The sequence below is a fragment of the Somniosus microcephalus genome, chromosome 25 (genome assembly GCF_052327205.1).
Source record: "Somniosus microcephalus isolate GS21.2 chromosome 25, FLI_Smic_1.0, whole genome shotgun sequence".
Taxonomy (NCBI): domain Eukaryota; kingdom Metazoa; phylum Chordata; class Chondrichthyes; order Squaliformes; family Somniosidae; genus Somniosus; species Somniosus microcephalus.
Genome location: NC_141011.1, coordinates 2,111,185 through 2,136,426, shown reverse-complemented (window position 1 = coordinate 2,136,426; position 25,242 = coordinate 2,111,185). Strand labels below are relative to the sequence as shown.

Sequence of the window (25,242 nt, the reverse complement as noted above, 5' to 3'; positions counted from 1 at the left end):
CTCCAGTCTCTCCACATAACTGAAGTCCCTCATCCCTGGGGTTTACTGGGACAGTCCCCAGATGAGGTGCTGTGTCCCCAGGCAAACAACATCCCCGGGAAGTCCCTGGTTTACAAACCTCGTCCCCGAGCTGCCATTTTATTTGAATGAGCTCCATTCCCCCTAATTGCAGCCCATGTAAATCCGTGCCCGCACTCAGGACCAATCAACAGGGTCCACTGCTGATTGACAGACTCTGTCCATTGGCAGCGATGCACCAATGAAAGGGCGGATCACCGTTTGTTGTCTGCTGAATTGCTTTGACCGGATTGGCTTCGGTTTGGACCAATGAAAGGTTAGAGTGGGGTGAATCCTGGCCAATGGGGCGGCAGTGCTTGCGCGGGAGGTGTGATGGCAGTGTTGTCTGTGTGAGCTGGAGCCCAGGGTGTGCTACTGTGCAGAGTGGACGGGTTTTAGTGTTTGCCTCTGTAACTCGGCAGACAGGGCTCGGTTCCTCAATCTCACTCAGTCTATGAGAACAGCGCCAGTCTGAGGCTAACCATGGCTGTGTGTGTATGTATATACACAAGGGGCTATCTTTATGCCGGAGGCTGGTGGAACTGCGACATGCTATTTCCATATAATAATGCCATAGGCAAGCAGCGTGGCAAACCATACCCTCAGCCATCCCTGTGGCAGGGCCACCACCCTCTTCCCCAGTCTGTTTGTGACAGCAAGACCCTTTTCCCTCACTGTGCCTGGGTCATCCCCTTCTCAGCTAATCTGTATGTGCCAGGGTGACCCGCTTCCATAGAAAATAGAATATAGGAGCAGGAGTAGGCCATTCGGCCCTTCGAGCCTGCTCCGCCATTCAATGACATCATGGCTGATCATCCAAATTCAGTACCCTGTCCCTGCCTTCTCCCCATATCCCCTGATCCCTTTAGCCTTAAGAAATATATCCAATTCTTTCTTGAATATATTTAATGAACTGGCCTCCACCGCCCTCTGTGGCAGAGAATTCCACAGGTTCACCACTCTTTGGGTGAAGAAATTCCTCCTCATTTCAGTCCTAAATGTCCTACCCCTTATCCTTAGACTATGACCCCTGGTTCTGGACTCCCCGACCATCGGGAACATCCTTCCAGCATCTAGTCTGTCCAGGCCTGACAGAATTTTATAGGTTTCGATGAGATCCCCTCTCAATCTTCTAAGCTCCAGTGAGTATAAGCCCAATCAACACAATCTCTCCTCATACGTCATTCCTGCCATCCCAGGTATCAGCCTGGTGAATCTTCGTTGCACTCCTTCCATGGCAAGAACATCCTTCCTCAGATAAGGCGACCAAAACTGTGCACAATACTCAAGGTGCGGTCTCACCAAGGCCCTGTACAACTGTAGCAAGACATCTTTGTTCCTGTACTCGAACCCTCTTGCTACGAAGGCCAACATACCATTTGCCTTCTTAACCGCCTGCTGCAACTGCATGCTTACCTTCAGCAACTGGTGCACAAGAACACCCAGGTCTCTTTGCACTTCCCCTTCTCCCAATCTATTGTCATTCAAATAATAATCTGCCTTCCTGTTTTTGCCACCAAAGTGGATAACCTCACATTTATCCACATTATAGTGCATTTGCCATGTTTCTGCCCAATCACCCAACCTGTTCAAATCGTACTGGAGTTTCATGACATCCTCCTCACAGCATACCCTCCCACCCAGCTTTGTGTCGTCTGCAAATTTGGAGATATTACATCCAATTCCCTCGTCCAGATCATTAATATATATTGTGAACAGCTGGGGTCCTAGGACCGATCCTTGCGGTACCCCACTAGTCACTGCCTGCCACTCGGAAAACGACCCGTTTATTCCAACTATTTGCTTTCTGTCTGCCAACCAGTTCTCTATCCAAGTCAGTACCTTTCCCCCAATCCCATGTGCCTTAATTTTGCACGCTAATCTCTTATGCGGGACATTATCGAAAGCCTTCTGAAAGTCCAAATACACCACATCCACTGGTTCTCCCTTATCTATTTTACCAGTTACATCTTCAAAAAATTCCAGTAGATTAGTCAAGCATGATTTAACTTTTGTAAATCCATGTTGACTTTGTCCGACCCTGTCACTGCTTTCCAAGTGCTCTGCTATTACATCTTTTATAATAGACTCTAGCATTTTCCCCACTACCGATGTCAGGCTTACCGGTCTATAATTCCCCGCTTTTTCTCTGCCACCTGTTTTGAATAGTGGGGTAACATTAGCTACCCTCCAATCCATGGGTACTGTTCCAGAGTCTATCGAGTTCTGGAAGATGACCAGCAATGCATCTACTATTTCTAGGGCCACTTCCTTAAGTACCCTGGGATGTAGATTATCAGGCCCTGGGGATTTATCGGCCTTCAGTCCCATCAATTTTCCTAACACCATTTCCCTACAAATACTGATTTCTTTCAGTTCCACCCTTTCATCAGACCCTATGTTCCCCGGTATTTCTGGGAGGTTATTTGTGTCCTCCTTTGTGAAGACAGAACCAAAATATGTATTTAGTTGGTCTGCCATTTCTTTGTTCCCCATTATAAATTCCCCCGATTCTGACTGCAAGGGACCTACGCTTGACTTCACCAATCTTTTTCTCTTCACATATCTATAAAAGCTTTTAGTCAGTTTTTATGTTCCCTGCAAGCTTACTCTCATATTCTATTTTCCCTTTCTTAATTAATCCCTTTGTCCTCCTTTGTTGAATCCTGAACTGCTCCCAATCCTCAGGATTATTGCTTTTACTGGCCAATTTATATGTCCTCTCCTTGGATCTTGGAGGACAGAGAGTCTGCAAAGGGATATAGATAGGTTAAGTGAGTGGGCAAAAATTTGGCAGATGACGTATAATGTGGGAAAATGTGAGGTTATCCACTTTCGTAGGAAGAATAGAAAAGCAAAATATTATTGAAATGGAGAAAGACTACAGGATGCTGCGGTACAGAGGGATCTGGGTGTCCTCGTACATGAAACACAAAAAGTTAGCATGCAGGTACAGCAAGTAATTAGGAAGGCAAATGGAATGTTAGTCTTTATTGCAAGGGGGATGGAGTATAAAAATAGGGAAGTCCTGCTACAACTGTACAGGGTGCTGGTGAGACCACACCTGGAGTACTGCGTACAGTTTTGGTCTCCTTATTTAAGGAGGGATATATTTGCATTGGAGGCAGTTCAGAGAAGATTCACAAGGTTGAGTCCGGAGATGAAGGGGTTGTCTTATTGAACAGGTTGGGCCTATACTCATTGGAGTTTAGAAGAATGAGAGGTGATCTTCTTGAAACATTAAAGATTCTGAGGGGACTTGACAGGGTTGATGCAGAGAGGATGTTTCCTCTCGTGGGGGAATCTAGAACTAGGGGGCATAGTTACAGAATAAGGGTTCGGCCATTTAAGACAGAGATGAGGAGGAATTTTTTCTCTGAGGGTCGTGAATCGTTGAAATTCTCTTCCCCAGAGAGCTGTGGAGGCGGAGTCATTGAATATATTCAAGGCAGTGATAGACAGATATTTGAACTACAAAGGAGTCAAAGGTTATGGGAACAGGCGGAAACGTGGAGTTGAGGGCAAGATCAGATCAGCCATGATCTCATTGAATGGCGGAGCAGGCTCGAGGGACCGAATGGCCTACTCCTGCTCCTAGTTCTTATGTTCTTATTTATAAACAGTGTCTGAATGCGCTTCAATAGTGTGATGTCACATCCGCGGTAATGACATGCACATTTGTTTTGCATTCGTAGTGTTTTTGTGCCGCTGTTAAATATAGGCTGCTAAAAATGTTTGCCCCGCTAGGCCGCGCAACCTATGTTTTCCATCCTGGCTACTTTGCTGTGCTCCCACCCTGTGCCCCCTCCGGATTCGGTTTAGAAAATATGGTCACCTACTCATCCCTGGTGCCATTCCAGTAAATCTTCTCTGCACCCTCCCCAAGGCCTTAACATCCTTCCTAAAGTGTAGTGCCCGCACTCCATCTGATGCCTAACGAGTGATTTATAAAGGTTTAGCATAACTTCTTTGCTTTTGTACTCTTTGCCTCTATTTACAAGAGATTCCTGGGTGGGGGTTGGGGGGTGTCAAATTAAAAAATGTTTTTGTAATGGTTGATGATTCTCAGTCACCATGCTGAGGAATTCCTTGATGTGCTCCTTAGTGCCAGGTTTGGGCATGTGTGAAGAGGATCGGCTGACACTCGCTGTCCAGGCAGACAGTGAAACATGGCCAGAGGTGAGATACTGAGGAGCAGATAGCGCCCGTAAACACTCACCCAAGGGCCACACCCTTACTACTACTACTACAACAACAACTTGCATTTATATAGCACATTTAAGAGCGATATCAATAAAAATATTTCTGAGGTGGTTAAAAAGGCATATGGGATACTTGCCTTCATTAGCCAAGGCATAGAATATAAGAGCAGGGAGGTTATGATGGAGCTGTACAATACGCTGGTAAGGCCACAGCTGGAGTACTGTGTGCAGTTCTGGTCACCTCACTATAGGAAGGATGTGATTGCTTTGGAGAGGGTGCAGAGAAGATTCACCAGGATGTTACCTGGGATGGAGCGCCTCAGCTATGAAGAAAGACTAAACAGGCTGGGGTTGTTTTCCTTGGAGCAAAGAAGGCTGAGGGGGGACCTGATTGAGGTGTACAAAATGATGAGGGGCATAGATAGGGTAGATAAAAAGGAACTTTTCCCCTTAGTAAGGGGGTCAATAACAAGGGGGCATAGATTCAAGGTAAGGGGCAGGAGGTTTAGAGGGGATTTGAGGAGGAACTTTTTCACCCAGAGGGTGGTTGGAGTCTGGAACTCACTGCCTGAAAGGGTGGTAGAGGCAGGAACCCTCACAACATTCAAGAAGCATTTGGATGAGCACTTGAAATGCCATTGCATACAAGGCTATGGACCAAATGCTGGAAAATGGGATTAGATTGGACAGGGCTTGATGGACGGCGCGGACACGATGGGCCGAAGGGCCTCTTTCTGTGCTGTATAACTCTATGACTCTGTGACACTGTGTCACAGGAGGAGATATCAGGACAGGTGACCAAAAGCTTGATCAAAGTAGTAGGTTTTAAGGAGCATTTTAAAGGAGGAGAGAGGTAGCGAGGTAGAGGTGTTCAGGGAGGGAATTCCAGAGCTTAGGGCCTAGGCAGCTGAAAGCACGGCCACCAATGGTTGAGTGATTATAATCAGGGATGCTCAAGAGGCCAGAATTGGAGGAGCATAGAGATCTCGAAGGCTTGTAGGGCTGGAGGACGTTAGAGAGATAGTGAGGGGCGAGGACATGGAGGGATTTGAAAACAAGGCTGAGAATTTTAAAATTGAGGCGTTGTTGGACCGGGAGCCAGTGTAGGTCAGGAAGCACAGGGGTGACGGGTGAATGAGACTCAGTGAGTTGAGATGCGGGCAGATGAGTTTCGGACCGGGAGACAGTGTAGATCAGAAAACACAGGGGTGATGGGTGAACGAGATTTGCTGTGAATTAAGATACCCAGCCAAGTTTTGGATGAGCATAAATTTATGTAGGGTGGAAGATGGGATGCCGGCCAGGAGAGCTTTGGAATAGTCGAGTCTCGAGGTAACAAAGGCCTGGATGAGGGTTTCAGCAGATGAGCGGAGGCTGGGTCAGAGTTGGGCGATGTTACGAAGGTGGAAGTAGGCAGTCTTGGTGATGGAACAGATATGTGGTCAAACACAACACCAAGGTTGGCTGAGCTTCAGACAGTTGCCAGGGATGGAAACGGTGAGCAGGGAATGGCATTTGTGGCAGGGACCAAAGACAATGGCTCCGGTCTTCCCAATATTTAGCTGGAGGAAATTTCTGCTTATCCAATATTGGGTGTTGTACAAGCAGCGTGACAAATCAGAGACAGTGGAGGGATCAAGAGTGATGGTAATGAGATAGAGCCGAATGTGGTCATCGTACATGTGGAACCTGACATTGTGATTTCAGATGATGTTTCCGAGGCACAGCATGTAGATGAGAAACAGGAGGGGGCCAAGGATAGATCCTTGGGGACACCAGATGTGATGGTGCAGGAGTAGGAAGAGAAGCCATTGCAGGGGATTCTCTGGTTACAATTCGATAGATAAGAATGGGACCAAGCAAGGGCAGTTTCACCTAGCTGGACAACGGAGGAAAGGCTTTGGAGGAGGATGGTGTGGTCAACTGTGTCAAAGACTGCAGACAGTTCGAGAAGGATGAGGAGGGACAATTTACCATGGTCACAGTAACAGAGAATGTCAAGGACCACCCAAGGTGGTAACTCCTTCGAGAGAAGCCAGGGGAAGATGGGGAAAAGTACATTAAATAGAAGTTCATTTACATAACATTCCAGAGTGCGGGTATTTGGGCAGACAGCTTGTGGAGCACGCCCGCCAACCGCCCAAGAGCACAAACAGGAGGTCTGGTCCGTAATAATACAAGGCCGGCCGGCTGCAAACCGAAAACAAGTGCCCCAGTGCAGCCGCCAGATCAAGCAACTGAACTCTGGGCTGGGAAAAGGTTGGTCTGGGTGGGGGGCGAATAGACCCAGTGGGGCAGTGGCCTGGAAGACCACTTCTGCTCCTCCTGGCCCACAAAAATAAGTAGGTTCTTGCCCTTGGGTTCCTCTGGGTTGGGCTGCCAACCGATAACTCAATGGGTCACTCTTCCTCAGGTTTGAGACAACAACCCCACCCCTTCACAGAAGCACCATTCTTCTTAAAAATTTATGTTTTGGTGTCATTGGGGAATGCTACAATTGCTCGCCGTGTCCCTGGATTCCTGATCAGATCAAAATCCCAATCCCATGTAACTGCTACATGTAATCCCACACAACAATGACTACACTTCAAAAGTACTTAAATGGTGGTAAACTGCTTTGGGACGACCCAAAGTCATGAAAGGCGTTATATTAGGACAAAAGAGCTGAATTTCAGAGGTGAGGTGAGCGTGACTGCCCTTGACATCAAGGAGCCCTAGGAAAATTGAAGTCAATTGGAGTAGGGGGGAAAACTCTCCACTGGCTTGAGTCATACCTAGCACAAAGGAAGATGGTGGTGGTTGTTGGAGGTCAATCATCACAGCCCCAGGACTCCTAGGCCCAAATATCTCCAGCTGCTTCATCAATGACCTGCCCTCCATCATAAGGTCAGAAGTGGGGATGTTCACAGTGTTCAGTTCCATTTGCAATTCCTCAGATAATGAAACCGTCTGTGCCCGCATGCAGCAAGACCTGGACAACATTCAGGCTTGGGCTGTTAAGTGGCAGGTAACATTCACGCCACAGAAGTGCCAGGCAATGACCATCTACAATAAGACTGTCTAACAACCTCCCTTTGACATTCAATGATATTACCATTGCCAAATCTCCCACCACCAACATCCTGGGGGGGGTCACCATTAACCAGAAACTTAACTAGACCAGCCACATAAATACTGTGGCAACAAGAGCAAGTCAGAGGCTAGGTATTCTGCGGCGAGTGTCTCACCTCCTGACTCCCCAAAGCCTTTCCACCATCTACAAGGCACAAGTAAGGAGTATGATGGAATACTCTCCACTTGCCTGGATGAGTGCAGCTCCAACAACACTCAAGAAGCTCAACACCATCCAAGACAAAGCAGCCCGCTTGATTGGCACCCCATCTACCACCTTAAACATTCACTCCCTCCACCACCGGCATACCGTGGTTGCAGTGTGTACCATCTACAAGATGCACTGCAGCAACTCATCAAAGCTTCTTCGACAGCACCTCTCAGGCCCACAACCTCTACCACCTAGAAGGACAAGGGCAGCAGGCGCTTGGGAACGCCCTCACTTGCAAGTTCCCCTCCAAGTCACACACCATCCTGACTTGGAAATATATCGCAGTTCCTTCATCGTCGCTGGGTCAAAATCCTGGAACTCTGTCTCTACCAGCACTGTGGGAGTACCTTCAGCACACGGACTGCAGCGGTTCAAGAAGACAGCTCATCACCTTCTCAAGGGCAACTGGGGATGGGCAATAAATGCTGGCCTTGCCAGTGATGCTCACATCCCTTGAATGAATTTTTTTTTTTAATCTATAAATGCCAGTCTTTTTACTGGAAAATGTGTGTGTGGATGTACGGTTGTGATCTTTCCTTTAGTCAAGCAGGCTTCCAACACCCAGTATTAAGGGTCACAAACGAAGAATGGCCATTTAAGCAAGGTACCAGATGCTGGTGCCAGTAGAACTAAACCATACTCGCCAACAAACTGCAGAACCAAACCATACCCATTAACATCTTCAGAACATATTCAAAGGGGAGGGGAGAACATTGTGGAAAGAGTGTTTCAAATAGTACACCATTTCTTAGTTTTCTTACCTTTGACATGCACCAAATATACACTGTAATTAATACACTTAATGTAGTAAAAACACATTCTTAGATTTGCATTATAGATTAGATTAGAAGAAAAATACAGCTGATTTAAACATGGAATGCTAATGGCAACATAAAGACAGGGCGACAACAGGCTTGGACGAGCAGTTGCGCTCAGCGATGTGACAGCTGAGTATCTGGTGAACTCATTAACCTGGACTGCTCCAGTGATTACTTCATTCCAATTGTGCATGCTCACTCAGCTCACTGGGTCCGACAATTCGTCCAAACTGGTTTCCTAACAAAGTCCTTAGTGCTTAACATTCAAAACAAAACCATAGAATTCTTAAAAACAGAAATGGACGAGTGTGTTAATTTAGTAACTGTGTAAAAAGGGATCTTTGATGTTTAATTGGGAGTAAAACGCCAGATCTTTTTTCTCATCTTAAAATTGCTTGCGTGTCTAAAATGACACTGCAGATCTCTGCAATACCTCTTTGTACCATCTGGTGCTCAGCAATGAGAAGCTGCACCACCAACCTTTAACACCCAGGCCGAGTTACACCCCTCCCCATTAAACTAAACATTCGATCATTAAATAGCAAGAACTTTTATGATAAAAGATCCCAATTCAATATTTTATGGAATATAAAAACATGTTTATTAGGTTGTGGCAGAACCACTGAATGACTCTGGCTAACTGTATATAATTCTCTTTAACGATGTTCTAACACCAGCCTAAACCTGTACCATTGTGTTAGGCATTACTGTGTTTTGTATATAGAGTTTGCATGTACGGGGCGTGGCCCCTTTAAGAGCGCGGGTAAACGCGATGACGTCACGTCGCAAACCATGGGGCTGCCCAGGCAGTCCTCGTGGCATCTCCGTTGAGTAAAGACCTGTTTAATTGTTCTCTTGTGTCGATCTACGTTATTCGTAGGAATTCGTTAATCCCTACAAGGTTATAATTTATTTAACTAGTGTGTCACTTTTAATGTTTAATTTTTAAATCAATCATTCACCTCTAAAATTATCTGGAAATCCAAAGCTACAAACTCACTAAGGACCAAGGAGAAGGCCCACCTCCTCCTTCTCCTCCGGGCAACTCGGGACAGGAAGGCCCACCACCTCCTCCTCCGGGCAACTCAGGACAGGAAGGCCCACCACCTCCTCCTCAGGGCAACTCTGGACAGGAAGGCCCACCACCTCCTCCTCAGGGCAACTCTGGACAGGAAGGTTCACCTCCTCCTCCTCAGGGCAACTCAGGACAGGAAGGCCCACCTCCTCCTCCTCCGGGCAACTCGGGACAGGAAGGCCCACCACCTCCTCCTCAGGGCAACTCTGGACAGGAAGGCCCACCACCACCTCCTCAGGGCAACTCGGGACAGGAAGGTCCACCTCCTCCTCCTCAGGGCAACTCTGGACAGGAAGGCCCACCACCTCCTCCTCAGAGCAACTCAGGACAGGAAGGCCCACCACCACCTCCTCAGAGCAACTCAGGACAGGAAGGCCCACCTCCTCCTCCTCAGGGCAACTCAGGACAGGAAGGCCCACCTCCTCCTCCTCAGGGCAACTCAGGACAGGAAGGCCCACCTCCTCCTCCTCCGGGCAACTCGGGACAGGAAGGCCCACCTCCTCCTCCTCAGGGCAACTCAGGACAGGAAGGCCCACCTCCACCTCCTCAGAGCAACTCAGGACAGGAAGGCCCACCACCACCTCCTCAGGGCAAGTCAGGACAGGAAGGCCCACCACCACCTCCTCAGAGCAACTCTGGACAGGAAGGCCCACCACCTCCTCCTCAGGGCAACTCGGGACAGGAAGGCCCACCTCCTCCTCCTCCTCAGAGCAACTCAGGACAGGAAGGCCCACCTCCTCCTCCTCAGGGCAACTCAGGACAGGAAGGCCCACCTCCTCCTCCTCAGGGCAACTCAGGACAGGAAGGCCCACCTCCTCCTCCTCCGGGCAACTCGGGACAGGAAGGCCCACCTCCTCCTCCTCAGGGCAACTCAGGACAGGAAGGCCCACCTCCACCTCCTCCTCAGAGCAACTCGGGACAGGAAGGCCCACCTCCTCAGAGCAACTCAGGACAGGAAGGCCCACCACCTCCTCCTCAGGGCAACTCAGGACAGGAAGGCCCACCTCCACCTCCTCAGAGCAACTCGGGACAGGAAGGCCCACCACCTCCTCCTCAGGGCAACTCTGGACAGGAAGGCCCACCACCACCTCCTCCTCAGGGCAACTCAGGACAGGAAGGCCCACCACCTCCTCCTCCTCAGGGCAACTTGGGACAAGGCGGCCCACCACCTCCTCCTCAGAGCAACTCGGGACAGGAAGTAAAAGCAGCCTCACCAACGACGCCCACATCCCGAGAATGAATATTAAACAAAATGCGTGCCTTGTTGTACAACATATATTGGCATGGACAGCAATCGCTGATGTTCAATGCTCAGTCAAACCCTGGACTACAGTTTTTGTAATTCCCCGCTCAGTCACTACTGAGGGAGTTTTAACTCCCTCCACCTGACAGAAACTGGATGGAACAGGAGTTCATTTCCCAGCAGTCCACTCACTGTGAGTGGGACTAATGGGAGAGCTCTTTCAAAGAGCCGGCACAGGCACGATGGGCTGAACAGCCTCCTTCTGTGCTGCAAGACTTTATGATTGTCGGGCCAGGAGGAATAGGATTGCCTCCTCAGAGCTCCAAAGAAAGTTTGGGTCACTGCTGCCTCAGGTTCCACCCGCCCCCCACCCCAATGTGTTTGGAAAATCCTCCTGATTCTCCCCCCACCGAAAACGCCGGCCAACTTAACTGGGTACCAGTTGGGCACCATCGTTCATTCACCGGTCAAAACTGGCAAGCTGCCTCGTGGCACCATTTTAGGCTTCCAGCTGGCCGGCGGAATGAGGCCCGGCCTCTCTCCTGAGCTCATGGATGGTCGGCCCACCAGCCCACTGTCCTGGGAGTTCACCCCCCACCCCGAGTATTGTTCCTTTACTCCTGGATTTCTCTCGCTGATGTATGCAATGAAAAACAGTCGGGCAACTAACTGCAGTCAGTAATGGGTTACTTGGAGGATTAATGTGAAGTTTACAGGGTTGAGGGGAGATGTAATTGAGGTGTTTAAAAGATTAAAGGATTGGATAGGGTAGATAGAGAGAAACGATTTCCCCAGGTGGGGGAGTCCAGAACAAGGGGTCATCTCCTTAAAATTAGAGCTAGGCCGTTCAGGAATGAAATCAGGAAGCACTTTTTCCGCACAAAGGAAAATTTGGAACTCTCCTCCCCAAAAGGCTGTGGATGTTGGGGTCAATTGAAATGGACTGATTTCTGTTGGGTATCAAGGGATACGGAGCAAAGGCGGGGAGATGGAGTTGAGGTACAGATCAGCCACGATCTATTCGAATGGGTGAAAACAGGCTCGAGCGGCTAAATGGCCTCCTCCTGTTCCTACACAAGAACAACAGAATATTTACAATAAAAACACGAAAGTTCTCCACTCAGACAGCGGATGGCCATTTACTCACAGTGTGTTGCTGCTGTTCAATGGTTTGGGCATTCTGTAATCTCGCTGCAACTTCGGAAAAAGTTCAAGAGGCTGAAACTCGGGATATGGAGAAGAACCTGAAGAGGAAAACGATTAGGGCTTCAAATACTTACTGTAAAATAGAATTTAGATGGGGGAATCAGTAGTATGTGCAAAAGCGACCTCTCAGGGACAGTACTTTAACCAAAGCCCTGCTTCAAGCTGGCAGTTTAAACATCACTTGGAATATGCACTACATTCAGGCGCACATTCAATGTAACTTCCTACATTTCTGCTCGAAGGGATTAAGGGTGCTTTTATACTACAGGATTAGCACCAATGCAAAGTGGTTTCCATTGTAAATTTTAAATGGATAGTTTTTCAGTACTAGTGTAGATGCAGCCTAAGTCCAGAGTCACACCCCAGCATAGAGGAAGGAGTCTTGCTCAGTTACAGAAATCCAGCATCAAGTCCTGTCCTGATTCTGGAGCGAAGTGGAGCGAGACCCCCTTCCTCCATGCTGGGGGTGTGACTCTGGATTGAGGCTGGATCTACACTACTGTAGCGTTAGTGCAGCAGGATACAGACACTACTATTGTCATGTAAATGGCGCCTAAACAGCTTGCAGTATAGAAACTCCAAGAGGCCAATTCTGTGGATATTCAATCCTAGAGAAATCACAGAGGCCTCAACACTATTTGTAGTAACAGTATTTCTGAATAGCAAAGAGGAGATTTAGATTGAGTCCTTAAAACTGCTGAGGAACATTCTAAGCGAAGCGTTAGGGTAGAGTCCATCAGTGAAATCAGGAGAGAGGATGACAGAGTAATAATAGAATTATGAATTTAAAAGTCCGTAAATTAGTTGGTTTATGGAGCAACATACCTAGAGTAACTATTTCATAGATAAGGATCCCAAATGACCACCTGCGAATAAAAAAAACTAAGTTTAAATACAATTCTTCGCCCTCGATATAGGAGCACAGTCACTCTTACTTAAAGCATCAATTGGTATTTAGCCAAATGTTCATTATAGGATTGATACCATAACAGTTTGCCAGCAACTTCCTAGAGAACGTCACTTTATGGTCCTCAATGTCAAACAAACCAGTTGTAGTTAAGAGAGAGTTAGGAATGTAAATCACTGACACATAGACCAATGAACATCTGTGACATGTCACTGGCATGTTTGACCGCCTTTGTCTGAGCCCTCCCCCTCATGGCTTCTGAACACGTCATGAACTAGTCCACAAATGGTAACTCGTCCAGAAGGAAACCAGCAGCGAGAGAGTTCAATAATGCCCCAGTGGTATCCAGAATCTATAAAGTACCCATGTCCCACTGTGGTCCCACATTACATCTCACAATGACTTGGATCTGATTGAACGGGGTCCCTCCTTTCCCAGTTGAAAAGCTTTCTTGTACTCACATGTCACTCTTTTCTGTGATTGGCCGCTTCATGATCCTCTCTGGTGCGAGCCATTTAATCGGAACCTGGGCTGCTTTGTGGGATGAGAGTGTTCCCGTTTTGTAAACATCAAAAGCCAGACTCAGACCAGTGAGTTTAACAGTCAGACCTTCATGGATCAGGATATTCCGGGCAGCCACATCCCCATGGATTAGTTTATGCTTTGTAGTCAGATAATCCTGTTCCAAATGGACAGACAGGCTGAATAGTGTTTTGGAGGCACAGTGTTTGAAGTCTTATTCAACTGGGTTTTACTAAGAATGCAACTGCAATTCTGTTGAAGAAACTGAATAACAGTTAATCTGCGGATGACACCAACAAGAGCTGGAATGCCCATTCCCTCTCAATGACCAGCTTATAGCAGTTATTTCATCAAAAAGCTCTAGCTATCGCATAAACAACCAAGATACTAAAAAGAGGTTCTGTCCCAGAAAACCTTACGGCAACTAATTCTGAAACTATTGTAAACTACAACAGTGATTTACAAATTGCCAGTGGATTGGTTCTCGCCATTCTGTTAATTGGACTCAGTCACAACAGCTGAATATTGCTGCATAAACAGAACATCCACCCACAAATAGAATGGAGAAATGTTTCTTGGAAGGCAGGAAAGAAAGACGAAATGTCATTTCTGTAAATGTTTCTTGCCAATTTTATTTCCCCCCCCACCCCAAAAAAAAACCACATCAGCGTCTCCTCTCCAATCAGTTCTCTCCTCCTCGGGTGAACTGACCGACAAGGACCAGCCTAATGCAACTGGGGCTAGAATCTGAACTCTGATCATCTCATCAAGTTCAATGGGCTGTAATCCTGGCGGGTGTCGGAGCTAGAGACATCTTGTGGTCTCCGAGCAACTGAACGTCACTCAGTGCCCCGACAGGATGCTAAAAACAGCTACGTTACCCCCTGGGGGGGACACCCACACTACCAGAGAGAGTCCTTTTCCAGAGACTGCCCTTTTTTTTTCCAGAAATAGAACAAATAGTTGGACAAATGGGGCTTCCTCCATTAACACGGGGATAAATCCCAAGGACCGGATGACCTACATTCTAGGGTTTTGAAAGAGGTGGCCATTGGGATAGTGGACGCATTGGTTGTCATCTTCCAAAATTCTATAGATTCTGGAATGGTTCCGGCAGATTAGAGAATAGCAAATGTAACCCCGCTATTTAAGAAAGGAGGGAGAGAGAAAACAGGGAACTACAGACCTGATAGCCTCACATCAGTAATTGGGAAAATGCTGGAATCTATTATAAAGGATGCAATAACTGGGCACTTAGAAACTAATAGTAAGATTGGGCAGAGTCAACATGGATTTATGAAAGGGAAATCCCATTTGACAAAACTATTGGAGTTCTTTGAGGATGTAACTAGTGGAATAGACAAAAGGAAACCAGTAGATGTGGTGTATCTGGATTTTCAGAAGGCCTTCAATAAGGTCCCACACAAGAGGTTGGTGAACAAAATTAGGGCAGATGGAATTGGGGGTAATATACTAGCATGGATTGAGAATTGGTTAACAGACAGAAAACAAAGAGTAGGGTATTTTTCAGGATGGCAGGCTGTGACTAGTGGGGTACCACAAGGATCAGTGCTTGGGCCCCAGCTATTCACAATCTATATTAATGATTTGGATGAGGGGACTAAATGTAACATTTCTAAATTTGCTGATGATACAAAGCTAGGTGGCAGTGTCAGTTGCAAAGAGGATGTGAAGAGGCTTCAAGGGGATCTCAACAGGCTCAGCGAGTGGGCAAGAACATGGCAGCTGGAATATAATGTGGATAAATGTGAAGTTATCCACTTTGGTAGAAAAAACAGACAGGCAGAGTATTTCGTAAATGGTGAAAGATTGGTGAATGCAGATGCTCAAAGGGACCTGGGTGTCCTTGTACATGAGTCACTGAAAGTGAATGTGAAGGTGCAGCAAGCCATTAGGAAGGCAAGTGGTATGCTGGCCTTCATTACAAGCTATCGTGCTGAAGACTTGTGCTCCAGAACTAGCTGCACCTCTAGCCAAGCTGTTCCAGTACAGCTACAACACTGGCATCTATCCGACAATGTGTAAAACTGCCCAGGTATGTCCTGTCCACAAAAAGCAGGACAAATCCAACCCGGCCAACTACCGCCCCATCAGTCTACTCTCAATCACCAGCAAAGTGATGGAAGGTGTTGTTGACAGTGCTATCAAGCGGCACTTACTCACCAATAACCTGCTCACTGATGCCCAGTTTGGGTTCCGCCAAGACCACTCGGCTCCCGACCTCATTACAGCCTTGGTCCAAACATGGACAAAGGAGCTGAATTCCAGTGATGAGGTGAGAGTGACTGCCCTTGACATCAAGTCTGGCATCAAGGAGCCCTAGTAAAACTGAAGTCAATGGGAATCAGGGGGAAAACGCTCCACTGGCTGGAGTCATACCTAGCACAAAGGAAGATGGTTGTGGTGGTTGAAGGTCAATCATCACAGCCCCAGGACATTGCTGCAAGAGTTCCTCAGGGCAGTGTCCTAGGCCCAACCATCTTCAGCTGCTTCATCAATGTCCTTCCCTCCAACATAAGGTCAGAAATGGGGATGTTACCTGATGACTGCACAGTGTTCAGCGCCATTCACAACTCCACAGATAATGAAGCAATCCACGCCTGCATGCAACAAGACCTGGACAACGTTCAGGCTTGGGCTGATAAGTGGTAGGTAACATTCGCGCCACAGAAGTGCCGGGCAATGACTATCTCCAACAAGCGAGAGTCTAACCACCTCCCCTTGACATTCAATGGCATTACCATCGCCGAATCCCCCACCATCAACATCCTGGGGGTCACCATTAACCAGAAACTTAATTAGACCAGCCACATAAATACTGTGGCAACAAGAGCAGGTCAGAGGCTAGGTATTCTATGGCGAGTGTCTCACCTCCTGACTCCCCAAATCCTTTCCACCATCTACAAGGCACAAGTAAGGAGTGTGATGGAATACTCTCCACTTGCCTGGGTGAGTGCAGCTGCAACAACACTCAAGAAGCTCAAGACCATCCAGGACAAAGCAGCCCACTTGATTGGTACCCCATCCACCACCTTAAATATTCACTCCCTCCACCACCGGCACACCGTGGCTGCAGTGTGTACCATCTACAAGATGCACTGCAGCAACTCACTAAGGCTTCTTCGGCAGCACCTCCCAAACCCGTGACCTCTTCCACCTAGAAGGACAAGGGCAGCAGACACATGGGACCACCACCACCTCCAAGTTCCCCTCCAAGTCACACACCATCCTGACTTAGAAATATATCGCTGATCCTTCATCATCACTGGGTCAAAATCCTGGAACTCCCTACCTAACAGCGCTGTGGGAGTACACGGACCACAGCGGTTCAAAAAGGTGGCTCACGACCACCTTCTGAAGGGCAACTAGGGAGGGGCAATAAATGCTGGCTTTGCCAGTGACGCCCACATCCCATAAATGAATAAAACATTAAAAAAAAAAAATAATTTGAGTACAGGAGTAAAAAAGTCTTATTCCAATTATATAGGGCCTTGGTGAGACCACACCTGGAGTATTGTGTACAATTTTGGTCTCCTTACCTAAGGAAAGATATACTTGCCATAGAGGAAGTGCAACGAAGGTTAACGAGACTGATTCCTGGGATGGCAGGACTGTTGTATGAGAAGAGATTGAGTAAACTAGGCCTGTATTCTCTTGATCAATGAGATCATGGCTGATCATCCAAATTCAGTACCCTGTCCCTGCCTTCTCCCCATATCCCTTGATCCCTTTAGCCTTAAGAAATATATCCAACTCTTTCTTGAATATATTTAATGAACTGGCCTCCACCGCCCTCTGTGGCAGAGAATTCCACAGGTTCACCACTCTCTGGGTGAAGAAATTCCTCCTCATTTCAGTCCTAAATGGCTTACCCCTTATCCTTAGACTATGACCCCTGGTTCTGGACTCCCCGGCCATCGGAAACATCCTTCCTGCATCTAGTCTGTTCAGGCCTGACAGAATTTTATAGGTTTCGATGAGATCCCCACTCAATCTTCTAATCTCCAGTGAGTATAAGCCCAATCGACACAATCTCTCCTCATACGTCATTCCTGCCATCCCAGGTATCAGCCTGGTGAATCTTCGCTGCACTCCTTCCATGGCAAGAACGTCCTTCCTCAGATAAGGACAATCATATCTCCTCCCCCAGATATGCGAGTTGACTTAATGTGTCGCTTTCTTAGTGCATCTTCAGGTTGTCACTCCTACAAGTACTCCCTGCCTGAACTAGAGCTTGAACAAGGCTTCCTTAAGGGTGTAGCCACCATGAGCTCTTTCAGCATCAAGAAAATCACTGTTGGGCATTCTTGTCAAGAGAGCAGTCAATTAGACAAGAGAAAGAATTGTATCAGGCTTCCCCAGTGAGTTTCAAACAAGCTAAACACCTTTAGAGACATGAATTATTGGAAGCTAATGTAAAGAGGAAATGCAAATGTGATTGATCAGAGGCAAGAATTCATGATATTCACTGGAATCCTGAAACCAGCCATTATCACAAGACGTCGAAACCTGTTCAACTGTCTCTAAATCATCACAGGCTCAGTAGGCCAAAGCACAAAGACATCACTAGAAGGGACACTGAACAAGTCTTCAAAAATTTCACACATAACTACAGGAAAAAAACTTTCAAAAGAGCTTTCTTGCATTAATGTTCAACAACCTGAAAGGAAAAGCATTGCATGCTGGAACAAAGGGCTTTCTACGCACTGGACAGAGCAGAAAAATAGAAATAGGGTCGTGTTCCCAGAACAAGGCTGGTTACAGCGAAGGAGGGGAAGGCCTCAGGTGTGCATTACGATTTAAAGAGGCAGCAGCACCCAACTCCCTTTAACCCTGCAAATATGGACAAAATAACTATGTATATGAAAACAGGCAATTTTTAAATTACTGTTTTTTTCCCCCCTTGCTTTCCATTTTGGCATTGGTTTCTTTATTCAGTCCTATTGACCGAGCACTGCCTCATTCAAATATGTGTCAACAGAGCACCACCCAGAGGTTTTCAAAGGCACAACAAGAGGTCAAATTGTATTCAGTAATTCAGAGAATTATAAACATTAAGGCCTAGAAATTCAGTGGGCTGCGCCACCCGTTAGCGCCTTAAGAGGGCGCTAAGTGGGGCGGAAGCCACTGGCCACGCCTCCCGCTAAATTCAGCGGGACGCTAATGGTGGCGCTAGCCGTTAGCGCTGCGCCGCTACCGATGACGTCATCGGTGTGCGCAACGCCCCGCTAACGCCCCGATCGCGATATTTAGATGCGCCCCCTGCTTTAACGCCGGACGCTATTTGCGACCGGTTCAGAGTGGCATTCCTGCAGCGGTAGAGGCGCTAATTAAAGGAGGTGCGGGGCGGCCATTTTTGTTGCTGGCCGCCTGCCAGCACCTCTCCGTGCTGCCGTCCCCGGCCTCCTGAGCACCCCCCCACCCCGCGGAGTGCCAACTGCGTTCCAAGAGCCCGGCACTTCTCCTCGGTGCCGGGCTCTTTTGCCGGCACTCGCGATCCTCGGGGGCCCAGCTGGGCCCCAGATCACACTGCACAAGGCCCCTTCCCTTTAAGAAGGGGAGGAAGGCCTGCAGTACCTACACGCTGCGGCACGTTGCGCAGCGATATTCAGTTGCAGCACCCCAAGAGGGATGCGGGGCACCTCCAGTAGCGCCGCACTTCCCTTTGAGGCGCGCCAACTGAATTTCCGGCGGGCGGCTGCGACTGCTTCCGGGGCGCTACTTTTAGCGCCCTGGCGAGGCTGGCGCCCCAAACGGGGCTGTCGTGAATTTCTAGGCCTAAATCTTCCCCACCTGAAAGACAGGAGATTAGGAACAAGACTCAATATTTTAGCTTATATCACTTTGCTGAAAGTGATTCCTAATCTATCAAATTCAATACAATTACAGTCAGTACATTAATAGGCAGAATCTGACTTTGATTGTTAGCTTTGAGCTTTTACATTAGGGTTCTAATGATACTATAGTGCCCATAACCTATAGTGGCTCAAAACCTATAACCCTTTGGGTGAACACTGTTGACTTGGGATCAGCAGAGGCAATATATTCCCCAGCACCAAACATTTTTACTCTGAAATTTGGCCTTTCAGATACTTGTAGTGAAAATACCAACAAAATCATCGAAGCATAGAAACGTACAGCACAGAAGGAGGCCATTCAGCCCATCGAGCCTGTGCTGCCTCTTTGAAAGATCAGTCGTGCTCAGTCCCACATCCCCGCTCCTTGTCCGTAACCCTGTCAGTTCCTCATCGTCAAGAACCCGTCCAACTCCCTTTAACATTATTGATGGAATCAGCTCCCACCACCTGTTCAGGTCGAGTGTTCCCGATCCCGACAACTCTCTGAGTGAAAGAAATTCGTCTCATCTCCCCTCTAGATCTTTTGTCAATGATTTTGAATCTGTGACCTCTGGTTATTGACCCACTCGCCAGAGGGAATAGTTTTTCTTTATCTACTCTATCAAAACCTCTCATCACCTTGAAAACCTCTATTAGGTCCCCTCTTAACCTTCTCTGTTCCATGAAGAACAGCCCTAACTTTTCCAACCTCTCCTCATAACTGAAGTCCCTCATCCCGGGTAACATCCTGGTAAACCTCCTCTGCACCCGTTCTAAGGCCTTTACACCTTTCCCGAAGTGTGGGGCCCAGAATTGTCCACAATACTCCAGGCCGAGGCCTAACCAGCGATTTATAAAGTTCTAGCGTGATCTCTCTGTTTTTATATTCTATCCCTCTAAATATAAACCCAAGTAACCCATATGGTTTTTAAACCACCTTATCAACTTGCCCTGTCACCTTTAAGGATTTGTGTATATGGACACCAAGGTCTCTCTGCTCATCGACACTTTTCAGAATCGTGCCATTTATCGTTTAGTGACTTTCTATATTAGTCCTCCCAAAGTGCATCACTTCACACTTCTCCGCATTGAACTCCATCGGCCCTGTTTCTGCCCATTTCATCATCCTGTCTGTCATCCTGAAGTCTGGAACTATCCTCATCACTATCTACTACATGCCAAGTTTCATATCATCTGCAAACTTTATAATGCTGCTCCCTACACCAGAGTCTAGATTGTTTATAACAATTATAAAGAGTAACGGACCCAAAACTGATCCTTGGGGAACACCACTGCAAACCACCTCCCAGTCTGAAAAACATCCATCCACCACCGCCCTCTGCTTCATGTCACTGAACCAATTTCATATCCATAGCCACTTTCCCCTTAATTCCAAGGGCTTTCATCTTCTTAATAAGCCTCCTGTGGGGCACTTTGTCGAATGTCTTCCAAAAGTCCATATATACAACATCTACTGCACTACCTTGATCAACCTTCTCTGTTACCTCATCAAAAAATGAAATCAAGTTAGTCAGACACAATTTGCCTTTAACAAATCCATGCTGGTTCTCCTTGATTAACCCTAAATGCGCAATGGTGATTAATATTGAGTGCAGTTTTTAATTTATAAACTTGGAATCATTATTTGATGAATTAGCCCTTACAAGATTAACATCCTTCCATTGAAGATGTATTGGCAACCAATCATCTTTAACAGCACAGAAGGAGACTATTCATACTATGCCACCTGTGCTAGCTCTCTGAAACAGCTACCCACCCGAACCCACCCGGTCCCATTCCCCTGCCCTTCTCCATACTCTAATTTTTTATTTTTTTTAAATATTTATCCACTTTCCTTTTAAAATCTATTGCAGATTCTGCTTCCCACACCATTTCTAGTAGGGCATTCCATGTCTTAACAACACTACACGAGGAAAAATCCTCTTAACCTCCTCCTTTGCTTTTTTGATGATCTTAAATTTATGCCCTCGCATTACCAACTCACTGATCCTTGCTACCATAAGATATATATATTATATTACTGAAACACTTGCCTTTTTAGAATACACGGAGGCAGTTAAAGCCTCCGACATCACTCCTGACTGGGCGAGTAACCAGAGCACTGATTACTACCAAGTTTTAAGAGAAGCTGGGATTGAGTTGTGTTGATAATTTGCCTTCCTCCCTTTGTAAAAGAATCCAGGAGTGCAGAGAATGGCACACCATCCAATCGAATGCCCAGTGGCACATCTTATTGTACGTCAAATAGCTGTGCCATTCAAAGCAAGCATTTGACACTGGCACATCTTTCTTGTATATCTTCGGTGAGGATTCCGTTCCCAGCACTGATATCCCTCAGCTTGAGTCCAAATACTTTTCCATTTTGAGTCCCGATATCAACATTAAGCCAGCTTAAAGTTAGTTGTAGCCTGGGCCAAGTGCAGAATACCCAAATGTCAACTAATCTGAAAATGATTCGTTGCTACACCAGTTATGCTGTAGTTTCTCGGAGTAAAATAATGCTCGTTCGTCCAAATTGAGGAAAGCTTTCTTTTAAAGGGACAGATCCGATAGGGAATTTATCTGAAACTGCCCAGAGTTCTTCGACAGCACCTCCCAAACCCGTGACCTCTTCCACTTAGAAGAACAAGGGCAGCAGGGGCATGGGAACACCACCACCTCCAAGTTCCCCTCCAAGTCACAAACCATCCTGACTTGGAAATATATCGCCGATCCTTCATCATTGCTGGGTCAAAATCCTGGAACTCCCTCCCTACTGTACTGTAGTACTGTAGAATGTCAAGGCGGCGGCTCACCACCACCTTCTCAAGGGCAATTAGGGATGGGCAATAAATACTGGCCTTGCCAGCGACGCCCACATCCCATGAACAAATTTAAAAAAACTTACTTTACTTCAGACCAGCTGGTGAAGAGAGAAGGCTTTCATCCCATAGTTTGGGCTGGATTCAAATGCAAGTCTCAGAGAACATGAACCAGTACTATCCAGTCAGACTAAGCATTTATAACAATCAAACGTCACATGTAAAGTACCTTCACTGTCTGTATATCTTTGGTAGTGACTAACTGTAGTATTTACCCAGTTTCACCAGTGACAATGCATAGCAGAAATTCATCATGGCTCTGACCCTTATCTCCGAGGCACACAAGTTAAAGCAGAATCCCACTGTAAACCTACCAGTCCACTCGCGACTTGCTTCGCGATGCTATACACACTTTTCTCAGTGAGGTGAAGTACCCTGTCTCTAGGTCGAGCTTCAGTCTGTAAATAGGGAAAAAAAAGACATTAGAAAAATAGACAGGGTACTCCAGGTAAATTCTTGTGTGTTCCAAACATTGAATTCCATGAGTTTGGAATTAATTTAGGCTTTATTCCCATCTCATGGAAAGGGTGCAAATTGTAAATCTGGATTACAACAAAATGCTCATTGTAGAGTATTGTAACGCTCATTATACTGAATGTTAGCAGTTAGGATGCATAGCCAGAGATACATCAATGACTTCGTGTTTTAACAACTTTTGCAAAAAGATCATTCTCATTCATGTTCTAGAAATGACTGACAGGCTTGTGAAGAGGGGAAATGGATTTTCTCCCTTCACTTATTGTTTGTGAGGCCGAGGTGGTGGGAACATTTCCCAGTAAAAATCCTGCACCGGAGTTTCTCTGTAACCAGTACCCGAGAGAGCTATTGGATGTAGAATGTTCCAGCACAGAACCAGGCCATTCAACCACTCAAGTCTGTGTCAGCATCTTTCTCTGCCACCCAGTCCACTTTGACTCTCCCACTTAATTTATGTTTCCCGTTTTAAAAGTATTTATCTACTCTGCTTGAACAATGGCTTGTGGAAGAGAATTCCACATTCTAACCATTCTCTGCAAAGAAATATTTCTACCTTCTCCTTTAATTGTGTGTGTTTATCTTAAAGTTGTGTCCTCTCACTGTCCACGTGAAAGAATCTACCACTACGTACTTTCTCAGCCATCCCTAATCTGGAAGGCCTCCAGCAGGTCAGCCCTTAACCCGCTCAGTTCCAGTGAACTCTGCTACCATTACAGCAACTCTTCAAGCCTGGTAGTAACCGAGTGAATCTACACTGCACCTTTTACATTATATAGGGAAGGGAGGCCATTCAGCCCCTCTAGCCCATTCTGCCATCCAATTAGATCATGGCTGATCAGTATCACAAATCCATTTACCCACCTTTGCTCCACATTCCTTGATACCTTATCTAATAAAAATCTGTTGATCTCAGTCTTGCAACTTTCAATTGACCCCCAGCATTGACAGCCTTTTTAGGGAGGGAATTCCAGATTTCTACTTCCCATTGTGTGAAAAAGTGCTTCCCGAGTTCACTCCTGAATGGCCTAGATCTAATTTAAAGATTGTGTCCCCTTTGTTCTGTAATAGTTTCCCTCTATTTACCCTATTTAATCCTTTTATCATTTTAAATACCTCGGTCAGATCACCCCTCAACTTTCTAAACTCAAGGGACTACAAGCCAAGTTTACGCAACCGGTCTTCAGAATTTAACTTTAAGCCCATGTAATCTGGTGAATCTGCCCTGTACCCTCTCCAAAGTGAATCTATCCTGCCTGAGGGGCGGTGCGCAAAACTGAACAAATACTCCAGAAGGGGTCTGACCAAGGCTTTAGACAACGGAGGCATCACTTCCTCACTTTTGTGTTCCAGCCTCTGAGATAAAGGCCAACATTCTATTAGCTTTTTGATTACCTTTTGCCCCTGTGCACTAGCTTTTAGTGATCTGTGCACATGAACACTAAAATCTCTTCGCTCCTCCACATTCCAAGTCTCTCACCATTAAGAAAATATTGTTGAGATACCGCGGCAAACGTGGGAGTCGAGACAGAGCTATTGAAAACACAACTGCTTTATTCTGACCACATGGCAAACAGGAACCAGAAAAGCCCGCACATCCACTTAAATACTTCCCAGACAGGAAGTGCTCCCGGCAGCCTGTCCCTGCGGGAAACAAGTTGCTGGAGGAAAGGGCCCCCGGCTGGGGGCTTCTGCTTAGACTGTCTGTGCCGCCGTGAGCGGATTATGTCCAGTGGTGGCGTGTCGCCACAGAGCTCCCCCCAGAATCCGCTTAGGAGGAGTGGACGAGTCGTGACGGTGGTCTAATGGTTCTGCCGCAGCGGCTCTGAGTGGTCGCCGGTCTGGTTGGTTGGGTCGGGCGGTTCGCCGCCGGCTGTGCTGGCTTGCCGGGGGGATGGCCTCTGGCTGGAGGCTGGGCCACGGGGACCTGTTCCCCTGGTTCTGTGTGTGCTGGTTTGAGCCGGTCGATGGAGACTGTCTCGACCCTGTCGCCGAGTCGCAGCTTGAATACCTTGTCCCCGGTTTGTAGTACCTTGTACGGACCGTCGTACGGGGGTCGCAGGGGCCCGCGGTGCGCGTCGTGTCGCACGAAGACGAAGCGCGCCTGCTGTAAATTTGGCAGGACGTGAGGTGCGAGTTCGCCGTGTCGGTTGACCGGAAGTGGGGCGAACTGCTGAGCGGAAGAGAAAGAGTCGAGCCGCTGCTGTTCGGCCGACCAAGACTTGGTAGGCTCCGGAAGGAATTCGCCTGGGACGCGCAGCGGTTGTCCGTAGACTAACTCCGCTGCCGAGGACTGGAGGTCTTCCTTGACCGCGGTGCGTAGGCCGAGTAGCACCCACGGTAGGCGGTCAGTCCAGGTACTGTCCTGCAGGCCGGCGCGGAGTGAGGCCTTGAGTGACCTGTGGAAGCGTTCACAAAGTCCGTTGGCCTGCGGGTGGTACGCCGTGGTGCGGTGGAGCGTCACCCCGAGGTTGCGTGCTGTGGCCGTCCAGAGTTCGGAGGTGAACTGGGCGCCTCTGTCGGAGGTTATGTCGGCCGGTACGCCGAACCTCGCAACCCAGGTGTTAACGAACGCCCTGGCGATGTCGGCTGTGGTGGTGGAGGTCAGCGGCACTGCCTCAGGCCAGCGTGTGTAGCGGTCGACCATCGTGAGGAGATAAGTTTGGCCTTGCGATG

General features: G+C 47.4%; 1 protein-coding gene across 1 annotated transcript in view; it reads right to left on the bottom strand.

Annotated features, from left to right (window-relative positions):
• Positions 1-25,242, bottom strand: part of LOC147100481 (tyrosine-protein kinase STYK1) — a 100,403-nt gene that overhangs the window by 18,155 nt on the left and 57,006 nt on the right. Inside the window, exons 8-11 of the mRNA XM_085966776.1 lie at positions 22,407-22,490; positions 13,292-13,509; positions 12,749-12,789; positions 11,865-11,961 (exon numbers count right to left, since the gene is read on the bottom strand). Of these exons, the coding sequence (XP_085822902.1) occupies positions 11,865-11,961; positions 12,749-12,789; positions 13,292-13,509; positions 22,407-22,490 (440 nt within the window). The remainder of the gene's footprint in view (positions 1-11,864; positions 11,962-12,748; positions 12,790-13,291; positions 13,510-22,406; positions 22,491-25,242) is intronic.